This window comes from Myzus persicae, unplaced genomic scaffold, assembly GCF_001856785.1.
Source record: "Myzus persicae strain clone G006 unplaced genomic scaffold, MPER_G0061.0, whole genome shotgun sequence".
Classification (NCBI taxonomy): domain Eukaryota; kingdom Metazoa; phylum Arthropoda; class Insecta; order Hemiptera; family Aphididae; genus Myzus; species Myzus persicae.
The window spans coordinates 1-12,381 of record NW_019101269.1 but is presented as its reverse complement, the minus strand read 5'-3'; the positions used below and the strand labels follow the sequence as shown (position 1 = coordinate 12,381).

The 12,381-nt window shown below is 30.0% G+C and overlaps 1 protein-coding gene across 1 annotated transcript; it reads left to right on the top strand.

Annotated features, from left to right (window-relative positions):
• Positions 1-8,975: 8,975 nt before the first annotated feature.
• Positions 8,976-10,817, top strand: LOC111028494 (putative serine protease K12H4.7). Its single transcript, XM_022307155.1, has 4 exons — positions 8,976-9,161; positions 9,944-10,160; positions 10,288-10,469; positions 10,555-10,817. The coding sequence occupies exons 2-4, from the start codon at positions 9,966-9,968 to the stop codon at positions 10,808-10,810; spliced, it is 633 nt and encodes a 210-aa protein (XP_022162847.1). The 5' UTR covers positions 8,976-9,161; positions 9,944-9,965; the 3' UTR covers positions 10,811-10,817.
• The last annotated feature ends 1,564 nt before the right edge of the window (positions 10,818-12,381 follow it).

Here is a 12,381-nt window from a genome sequence, read left to right as displayed (position 1 = left end):
AGGATCCACTGATCCATGGAATACATTAGGTATAAAATGGCATCCAAACTATTCCAATGATATTCTTATTGAAGGTAATCTTTAAACTTTTTTTAAATTGAACAAAATATATAAAAAAAAAAATATGTTTTTAGGGACGTCTCATTGTGCAGACATACACTCTTCATATTCATCGGACCCTCCACAGCTATCGGAAGCTCGTAGTAATATTGTAAAGGATTTAAAACAATTTTTAATAGAAGAGGATTTCCGTTTTGTGGCAATCTTACACTAAAATAAACAAAATTGAAATAAAGACAAATTAACATTTTAAAATACGGCCACCTATTTAATCCCGAATTCCCAAATCAACATAATTTTTTTGAGAGATCTACCCATGCATTTGTTGTCTCCGTCTTACAAACGTATGACATGGTTAATTTTCGTTCACTAGTTTCGATTGTGTGTATACAGTTTTGATATTAATGTAAATTGACCTACCATTAATCTTTTAGGTATAGATGAGATTGTAAGAACATTATCTGTACTTAAGCTTTTTATTCAATATTTTAATTTTCCATCGAAATATGAGCATTTTTAATTTGTGATATTTCACATACCTATATCTCGCTTGTTTTAAAATATTGAAAAAATTGCAGGAGCTTGAGCATAGATTATATTCTTATCTAAAAGTATTTAATGGGTCAATCCACGCTATTATCAAAACTAGAAGCACACGAATGAAACTAGAGAACGACAATTTGCTATATCGTATTAGTGAGACAGAGACAAAAAACGCATGGGTAGCGTCTGCTTAATCTACAACATACAATATTCGCAGACATTCAACTGTTCCTTACTCAATTATAACTGACACATACAAAACCATTAAGTAATTATTTTCTTGAAGACTTTAAATCCCTTATTTAGAAATTATCTGATATACTTACTCACTAAAGTAATCACTAGAGAGCGGATATTTAGGTTTTTACATATTTTTATTGGCTTTATGCAGCTCTACGAGGATGAGAAATGTGGACGATTTATCCATTAAAGAGTGCGTTGGAAAAAATTTATTTTGCATATTAAAGCATATTTTGGACATTAGAGAATATTTGGCCTATTTTTCATATTTTAGAATATATTCTATTATTGTTTCTAAAACATCATGTAAATTATTAATTTCTCGATTTGTGATTTTTTCTAGCAACAATATTTTCTAGGAAAAAATAAATAATTTGATATAAGAATGATAAATATAAAAAATTATTCAGTTATCATCTTTTTTGTAATCAAATTGGTAAATTTGGTCATTCTGTTCCTCTCAGTCCGTGATTGTACCCATAGAATATCGTATTTGATAACTGATAACGTGATAGGAACTGTTTTTACTTTTAAATTGTTTAACATCTTACGATTTATTTTAATTAGTTGTACCTAATATTAATTTTTATTTTATTTTATTAAAATTCCAAAAATGAAACATTTACATAAACAGTGGATAGAGCCGTATAATAAAACAAACGATACAGTATTTACGACAGATGGCGATATAGTTTATTGTCAAGTTTTGGAAAAGAAGATTACTTGCAACAAAAAATAGCAACAAAAAATATTTTGTTTTTTTTATATATATATATATCATTATATATTTATATACCTATGTATGAATTGTTTTAAATTTTTTTATTTAAATAATTTACCTGTTACCCAAAGGAATAATAGTGTATACTGTATAACTATAAAGTTATATATTGATTTTATTGAATTATTTTGAAAAAAAAATCATATTATTAGCATTTTTAAAAGTGTAAAGCATATTTAGAGAATATTTTAGGGTTTTTTTAGAGCATATTAGCATCATATTTTAAGCTTTTAAGAACCTAAAAATCCGCGCTCTAGTAATCACGAAACTACTTTACAAGTAAAATGCTATGCTTAACGGCAGAATTAAATATAAATCGCAATTAGTTTTAAAATGCAATGCTAGTGGTATAAAAATGCATATAAATTAACTTCGAACTGTTTTATATAGTAAACTTAAACCCATTTAAATCACACATACAACAGATACTTTTTTTTCACCAAGTATTCGAACATTTATATTTCTATAGATTAAATTTTAATCCAATTTTCCCAATATCCTTGAAGTAACTGCATGGTCTTCCTCAATCTCAACTATCTCAATATTTAAATCTTCTACTATTTCAGAATACCTGACACTAATCTACTAGTGAAAAATTTCAGTCCTCAAAATTCCCAGTTATTCCCTCAGAATAGTTTCAAACGTGAAATATAATGTCTCATGATCTGGTAAATGCATAACACTTTTTATTTAATGTAATTACTTGGTCAACAATATAGTAACCTTCAGTTTCATATAATATAAAAATATATAGGAGATCATTACACAGTTATCAATTTTGGTTTGTAATAAGTATCGCGCCCAATCACCACCCTGCATCAAGAATATTTTTAATAAACTACGTGTAATTATCAATAAAAATATGAAATCAAAGTAATAATGTATGACAAAATAAATAAATTAGATAATAATTCAAATATATATAAACGATTCGACATTCCTACTGCAGGAGCCATATGTTTCGGCCCATGTAACTTGTTGACCTTTGTGCGTATAGTGATTACAGGTGTTACTGATAACTTAGCCGAATTTCCGGGAGTTTACCAATTGCGCTTAAAATGACCTTTTAATATACCAATTGCGCTCTGTTTTTTTTGGGTCGATATACCAATTGCGCTCTGTATTTTTTGGGTCGATATGCCAATTGCGCTATGTCTTTTTTTGGGTTGATAGACCAATTGCGCTCAGTTGTTTTCAGGGTTTATAATATTTTTACAATAAACGTTGATATTAATAATAATTGTACAATATAAATCTATACCAAATTATACACATAGATACAAGTCAATAATACATAATTAATATACATAAAAATATAAAAATATAATTACAATTTATGTTTCCATTTAATGTTTTTTATATTTTACTGTAATAATAAGAAACTGGTTTTAAAAATTCTTTGCTAGTAATTTTTCCGGATTTGTATTTCTCAATAATAGATTCTATGGCCACTTTTTTCACTAAATATGCTCGGTTTGGTGTATATTTATCTTCTTCAGTACTGTTTATTGCAGTATAGGTAAGTGTTGGTTTGTGTTTCTATAATTGCTTTTAAAAAGACAAAAATATTTGGATGTGAGGAATAAAAATTTGATGAAAACCTTCACATGCATTGGTTAGGTTAGGTTACGTACGTTCAAAGCTTATTGTATTCGATGCCCACAGTATGGGAGGGAATGTAGAGGTTGATGATATATCATTTTCAACTATATAGTCAGTGAATTTAGTAACATTTGAATTCGTTGGCTAAATTGTCATTAATTCATTTATAAAAACATCCTCCACTTCATAGTGTGGAAAAAGTGACAAGCCAAAAATTAAATGTAGCCATTTTCCTATTTCAGAATCTATGTTTTTATACTCAGCTTATAGTCCATATCTTTGGATATTCCTCCACTAAGCTTGTGTGAAATGAAACCTACAACCTACCAGAGTTATTGAAGGCCAAACTTTTTAAACAGCAAAATGAATCGCTTGTTCAAAATCGGCAACGACTGTTTTTGGACTAAAATAAAGGTTAAAAGTTTCACATTTACTGTGTATATTCATATGTAACTTTTTCCGCCGTGTAGTAACTTACATATGCCCTTGCAAAAATAAGGAACCTACAATATAAGTAGCGCAATTGGTGTACTGACCTAAAATTTAAGCGGCGCAATTGGTATACTGACCTAAAATACAAATATTGTTTTAGGCGCAACTGGTCCATGCCCGAATTTCCATCGTAAGGGGAATTGATTGTCATTATTCATTAATACTATAATTCCCAAGACAATATGAGACTGATAATTATTTTTCTATTTATACCATATTGGGACTGAAGTTGACCAAAAATTCGCCATGCCACTCTGTGGCATAATTAAGGGGGGGAGGGAATTCGGGTGTCGTATCAACCACGACTTTTTTTTAAAAATTGTCAAATCATATTTAAGTATAATTATTATAACTTATAGCCTATAGGTATTAGACACTATATAGAATATGTAAGAAATAATACATAAAACCCCCGAGTTTCCTATGATAGCTGTATATAACTTAGATAATATTACTTCGTAATAAACACTAATCACTATAGCACAAATACATTTAAATACCGCACAACATTTCAAGGAAATTTTTTCAGAAACCTCTGTAGTATTTTATCAGGTTAAGAACGATGATGTAATCAAAATTTGTGGGTTGGACTTATAGTTTCAAAGTTAGAACGTTTTGAAGTTATTTTAAGTATTTTTGTCTTCGCAGATTATTATAATTAGCTTCAGACTAAAGTGTATATATTATATTATGCGTGCGCGATCGGAGAGCCTAGACGACGTTTGTCTTTCCGTATCTATTTTTACGAGGATTTTCGGTAGGTACGGTAATATAACTATTATCAACGTTAAAATGTGTAAAGTTTCGAAATTAATTTGTATTTTGTAGAGTAGAGCTAGGTTAGATGCTTTGGCTCAACGCGACATCCTGAACTGAATAATTGTACTCGATCGAAAATTAAGAGATGACAGAGAGTATAAGTCGTCCGTGGTCGTCGTAATATTATATAATCGTTATATACACATACACATCGGGACACATTGCAAGTGATTGGAAATTTAGTATGTACATGTATATTATGTTTTACTTTGTTTTTTTGCCTCCGGTCCCACAGATAAATAAATAATACCTATGACCACACGCATGAAATGCACGATTACTATAGCTTCGCCGCAGCTTTCCTCTCCGCCGGGCGACACAACATTCCACAGACACGAGCTCGGGGAGAGGAACGAGGTATACCTACGGGAAAGACCGCGAGTAAATGTGCATCGTCGCCGCGGCCGTCTATTTTTTGGAATACGATTTGAGTAAACAGGCACGTAATTTAGGGGGGGGGCGGTAGGAGCGATCGCCCCACCCCCAAAGGCCGTAATATATACCGGTATACATATACATATATATGGTATATATACCAGTAATTAATAATTAACAAAAAAAAAATATATTAAATATAACATCTAAATTAAATTATATAATAGTATTATAGTATTATAGTATTACTATAATAGTAATATACTAATTAAAATTAATAGACAATAGTATAGTAGGTATATAATAAACAGAAAACGGCGTGAATAAAATTAGGTAAGTAAATTTTAGTTCGTAAACATGCCACACGAACGTTTAAACCTCCGGCCGCCGCTGACCATCAAGATTTTCAAGAAGAAAAATTCGATACGTATCGATACGTACCACCTTGTATCGAAGTCCGTGTCCGATACGGGTCGGTACGTATCGCTTGTATACTACACGTCGTGTAACTTCTTGAACGCTCAAAATCGCCTCGATACGTATCGATACACTCCAAATTCTTCCTTGAAAATCTTGCATATTTCTCCACTTACCGTAGTCCGAAGTGCTGTGCATCAATAGATTACAGATAATATTATTATACTAAATTATTATTGTTCTTGCGTGCGTCACTCTCATATCGATCTCTTATCTATGGTCATTGGTCACTCCATTCAAAATACTGTAACCGATTCCGTAATTACGATAAAAACCGTTTTTATATTCAATACCCGAATGTCGCGCGTCGTGCCCGGTGAATTCGTTTTATCCATAGTATTACATTATTACTCTATGGTATTATCATTTTTGTTAGGTAATAGATTAAAAACTTGGTTGCGTTCTAAGATGGGACAAGATCTCCTATGCGGTTTGGCTCTGCTACATATCAATCGCGAAATAGATATAGGTACCAGTTGATGACATAATTAAACGCTTTGCTTCTATAAAAAAAAAGAAATACTGACCTAATATTATAAATATTATTAATTTTTAAATACAAAAATTGTACATATATTTTTTTTAATATCATATACCTGTAACCATGTAACAATATTTTTTTTTTATATGGCCTTTACTAAATTAAATATAAGGCTTCACAATTATAATTAAACCAAGTACCTACTTATAATAATGACTATAAAATGATACTATTTTCATATTACTAATAATGTTGGCTATAGTTGTCAATATCCTTTTTTTTAGGAAAAGTAGGGGGGCGAACTCCTAAAACCCCCTGGCTTTGCCACTGATCGCCCCCCCCCCCTCCAAAAAAAATAAGCATCCATTTACGTGATTGTGAGTAAATGGGGTGCCGTGGCATCATTACCTCATTAAGTTGCACAGCACCCACCCCCAAAAATGTAAAACTCGATTGGCTCCTGTGCATTACGACGTATCCTAGGGCATCGTGCAGTAATTGGCCGCACTCTGGTGGTAACCGGATGCCGACGAGTCAAAAACGTATCGGCGTGGTCTGTGCCTTGGATTGCTAGCTTTTCGCCTCGGAATCCTTCAGGTCAGATCTGCTGACCAGGTTCCACTGCATTTAACTATCTGATATTTTTGGAGACGACACACTGTGTGTCTGTGCCGCTGTGCGAGCCGCCCGGCGTCCGTCACTCCCGCGGCCCATTGCTGTCGCCTGTCGGGCGTCGTCTGCAGCAGTCATGGTCGTTGCCAGCCAAATATGCATGCGCCTGCAATCTCCTACCTTGGACCAACTGCATACGTAACTGCCAACCTTACGTACATGAAACTATGCCATCTGTCCTCGGTCCTTTTGTTTTGTTTTATATTATATTCGTTTTTTGTTAGATAACTAATTATAGATATTAATTAGCGTCTATGTACCTATACTGTTTGAAATTTCTGTGGAATAAAAAAATTGAATGTACAATAAAATTTTGTTTAGTTTTGTATAAATAGATAAATTGAGTTATGCGTATAATCTTTAAAAAATAAATATATAATATATCGGTACATGCATTTCTTCAACAAGAGATTATTGTATGTATTTATATAAATATTTATATGAATGACCTGTGAAATTTGATGATATACACGAATTATTATTGTTTGAAGAAATATAGATGAAATAAACATGAAATGCCATAAAGTGCAGCCTAGTATTACTCTATGGTTTATCAGATACAAAACGTTATCAATGTTTTTATGAAAATTTTACCAAAAATCATTTTGATTATCAATCAACATTTTTCTAGGTGATTTATTTTGTTTTATTTTTCTTTGATTGCATATTGGCTATCGCATATTTCAATAACCATAAAGATGTGTATCTTATATTTACATATTATAACGATTAGGTACTCGTGAGTGGAATTTAAGCCTACTCTATATAATTCATCAGCACTTAATTAATATGATGTAAATTAGGTAATAATGTACGTTCTAATTCAAAACCGATTTCATAAAATAACAAAATATACTCCGTAATACATAGTGTCCAATACATCATGAAGTTCGGTACCGGCAGAAAATGCTGGAATACTGAACCTAAATCGGCTAAATGTCTGCTTAGTATAAAGTATAATATTTACAGAACCAGAAAATGTAAAATCGATAACACCAAATGACCATGTCACACTCGTTTGCAAGGTCGTGGCAAATACATGGAGTACAATTTTTTAAGAAAACAGCTGAAGTTAGGTATTAAGAGTGATTTTCTGTCTTTATCTAACTTCACACTCGGAACATAGAAATTTAGACACGTTCTCATTTCAACGCACCGATAAGAATTCTAAAAAACAATTTGAATTTTTTGTCGAGTCTACTTGAGATCGACTTTCCTACATTTTTGATTTTTTGATTATAACTTCTCCGACAATTAATTATTCTATTTTCTTCATTACTCCTTTTTAGTAAGACTTTTTTCAATTGGGGAGATAAAATCAAAAATGTTGGATAGTCATCCCCAGTATACTTGACGAAATATTCAAATCTGTTTTTAGAATTATTATCGATTCCTTAAATCAATCGATAGGGTAGAATGAAAACACATCTATATTCTTATGTTCCACTTGTGTTAGACAAAGACGGAAAAACACAACTTCTTGACCCTTTAATCCTTATACTATAATTAAGTATTCGTGTGATTCCTCGGCAATATAAAACGTAGGTGTGGTGTGCAGTCATTTATTAAGGTTAATTTATTAATTACTCATTGCATAATATACCTACTATTTCCGACAGTGCCATCTACAACGTGTCATTTTCTAGGATTTGTAAGAAGAAAACTAAAAAGGTTTTATTAAAGGTAAATTAATAAAAGAATTTTTTTGAAAATGTTGACGCATCATCCATTTAGATCGACATTTGAATTAATAGCTTCTTAGTTATTAAACTTAAATGTCTATGTACTAAAGATAACACAGTCATAAAGTTCCAGGGCCTATTTTGAATATACCTAATATACGCCACAAAATATTAAATTCGTTATGGATAATACCAAATTATAAAGTTTATGGCTAACGTGTCAATTATAAATAAATAAAAAGTTTAATTTTTTTTTAATGCAACAGTATAAAATACTAATATTTTTTTTCGACGAATATATTCCTAAACAATAATGTATTGACAAAATATTAAGACATAATACTAAGAACTTATAATCTTAGGTTAAGATAATAACATCGTGTTATCCGATAACTTGTAACAAATAGTGTGAATATAATATATTATCTGTATATTATGATTATTAAATGTTGAAGCTAAATAAAACTAAAATAGTAAAATATTATGTGTAGGTAATAAGAAAAATGACAAAAATCGGTATGTGGTATACATATTACACATCCAATAACATTTTTCACGAAAGTGCACTGACAGTTAAAAACTACCTGGGAATTGTTCACTTTATTCATTAAAATAATAAATAGTTATAATTTATAATGAAGTCATCAAAGTTCCATAACGATAAAAAAAAAACGTGTCATATAGGTTCAATAAAATGGTTAATTTTACTACTATTTTAGTGTATTTTCACAGAGTTAATAAATATTTTACAACACGTGTAGTTGCAATAATTATGCAAGTATTGAGTACCTCTTTAGCCTCGATAAAATGCTTTAAAACACAGGTAAAAAAGCATAGTATAAATAGTCGAGTAGTTGGATTTAAATTTTAAGTCATTTTAGTAGGTTGTGCAAACCAGTTAACAAATTGATACCCCGAATTCGTATTAATATAAATAGTGAGTATATTTTGTTTTAATAGCATTTTTTTCTTTTATTACGTTTGCATATATATAATTTACGAAGTAATAGGCAGGGTGGTTAGGCCACCTTTGGCCTACCAGAACATTTTAAAAAAGACTCTAACATAGAAAAAAATCTTTTGATTCGCTTACAAATATTTGAAAATAATTTTATATTTTATATTGTTTTATTTTCTGTGTATACCTACATATCAAACAGATTTTAGAAAATCATTCGACTATTTTAAATTTTAAAATAATAACATATAAATTATAACTCAACTTTTACTTCCTAACGTATTTAATTTTGGATAAGAATCAATACTCATCAGACTTAAGAATGCTGAATGTGTCTTTCGACATTCAATAACAATAAAAACATAGCAATTAGTTTTGAGCTTAAGTATTTTTTTTGAATAATTCTTGATGTACTTTAGTTTCAATAAAAAGCGTTCATTGGCAGATGTGTAATATATTGATTTAATTATAATATGTATCGAGAGTGATTGGTGTAATACAAGTAACTTTATAAGTATAATTTTACAAATGTATTTTATTAAATTGGATAAACATTATTTAGATATAAAAATTAGACATACCACATACATGTTGGTTGTAGGTATAATATAATTTATCAAAACATTTTAACGATAGTAATTTCTGTTAGCCAACTATGCTGTTTCCAGATTAAAATACAAACTGTCTTACTATTGTTTAAGAAACTTAGTGTCTACCACTGATCAAATATAACTTTGACTTAAGGGCTGAACTTTTTTCAGATTAGCAAATTTAATTTGAAAAATGAACTTAATATTTTGCGTATTTTGGTGTTGCCTCTTTTTGAGTTCGTCAGCTCAAAATATTGATTTCAACAACAATTTAACATCGTCATTATCATTTTTTCAAACTACCGATTTCAAGAACATCGTCGAAACTCGATGGTTTGTACAGGATCTGGATCATTTTAACAATACTGATAATAGAACGTGGATGCAGGTATTTCTACGCATTAGTTTGTTTAATTACATATTATATCTATATACTATATAGTAACTAATAAGCAATAAAGTGTTGAAATTACTCATTAATGCAACTATTAACAGCAAAATATGATTTTTTTTAGAGGTATCATGTGAATATGAAGTATTATAAGAAGGATGGCCCTGTATTTTTGTTGGTAGGAGGAAGAAAAGAAATTTCTGAGGGTTGGATGCTTTCCGGAGCATGGATTGAATACGCTCAAATGTTTAATGCCGCATGTTTTCAATTGGAACACCGGTATTATGGAATGAGCCATCCCACTGAGTGAGTGCAATAATGAGAGATAAGACAATAATTAGGATCAGTAGTAACATGTTAATTTATATTTGATGATAATCGTATGTTTTAGTAATTTAAACACTACAAATTTATCGTATCTGACCGTTGAACAAGCATTAGCTGATATGGGAACATTTATAAGTACCATGATGATTGAAAACAAAATACTACTGGATCGTGCTAAATGGGTAGGATTTGGTTCATCGTATTCAGGAACTTTAGTTACCTGGTTTAGAGTAAAATATCCACATCTCTTACACGCAGCAGTTGCATCAAGTAGTCCTCTACAGGCGAAAATAAATTTTGAAGGTACGATAATACTGTAATATCCAACATTTATATACGATTAAGTTTGAAATCAAATATAGCTTTAATTAAAAAGTCTCATTTATTTTTGAATGTATGTTTGAACCTCTGAATGATATGATGGCATTAAATTAAATAATTGCAATAACTACTATTTATAAAATGCACGGCCGCAGACAACTTCTAAATTCGAAAAAAATTAACATTTTCGAAAATGTTTTTATCAACGCATAGATATAGGTACATACATTTTAAGGCTCAATTTGGAAAGATAAAATATGTCCCTTCGCCATCTTAAGACTAAAAGAGTAAACTTTAAGTTTGTGAGAATTTTTTTTCTTTAAATACATTCAATATTTGACTGTATATTTAATACATTTATATTTATACATTATAGCTATATGTTATACTTGTTAGTTTAACAAATAGGTATCTATTAATTGTATTATCCTATATTTCCGTGTGTTATTTTCGTCTGTTTATTGAAAAGTGATATACAACTCATAAAGTTAATTTGTTATCAAATAGTAGATTAGGGTTTGTTGTCACAAATGACGTGAGGATTGTTATCACATGTGATTAAAAGGATCAAGATACATACTTTTTAATGTATTACAACGTGTTGTTATTTATTTACGGTTTTAATTCATTTGCATCGATTAATTATAAATTTAACACACATTTAACATTGACAATTCACAACTGAAAGCTTAAATTTGATGTGTCTTGTCATTTGATTAACCTAGGAAGTCATTTCCTGGGTTGTACCGAATTACTGTTTTTTTAAATTACTATTAGTGTTAAATTTTTTTAGTACATTTTCAAGATATGGTATTCTTAATTATAATACAAGCATCCTACATCACTTGAAAAAAAACAATTCATGTAAAAAATAAGAAATAGTAAAAAACTAAAAACTGTGACAACTAGTGTTATAACTCAGTCTCTTCTTTCATAATGGTAATGTTAAAAAAATTTGGAAGGCCCTAGAAAATGTTTTATTTCAAAATGGCGGTAAAATACGATTGAGAACGCTCGATATGTCTTTTTTTTTCCAACGTTGCCAAATGTTATCGAAAGATAATTTGAGCACGATAATTGGCTATCGAACGATAAAGAACGTTATACCTTTTGGGCTGAACGATTGATGCGGTTGATATTTAATATTTATCGGACATTTATCGGATCTTATTTATAACTTAGATACTAGATATACGAGAGAATGACTTCGTCGCACTAGTCCTCGCATAAACGTAAGGTTAGGTTATGTTGGATTACGCTATCCCGCTATAACTAATACATAGGTACCTAACTTCATTACATTTTTTATGCATAGGTATAATATTTTTTACTTTTTTTTTACATATTTATTACATATTTTTATAATACTACATTTTTTTAAAAATTTTAAACATATTTATATTACATAAGACATTTTTCTAGAATATTTGTTAAATAATAAATAATAAATGATATGGCAACGTTGCACGTAAATTCGTTCTCAATCGTATTCTTTTTTGGGTTTTTTTAAGGTCAGTGGTAAGTTCTTTGTTATCTTTAAGTGTTCTCAATCGTTCGGCCAAAAAGGTAT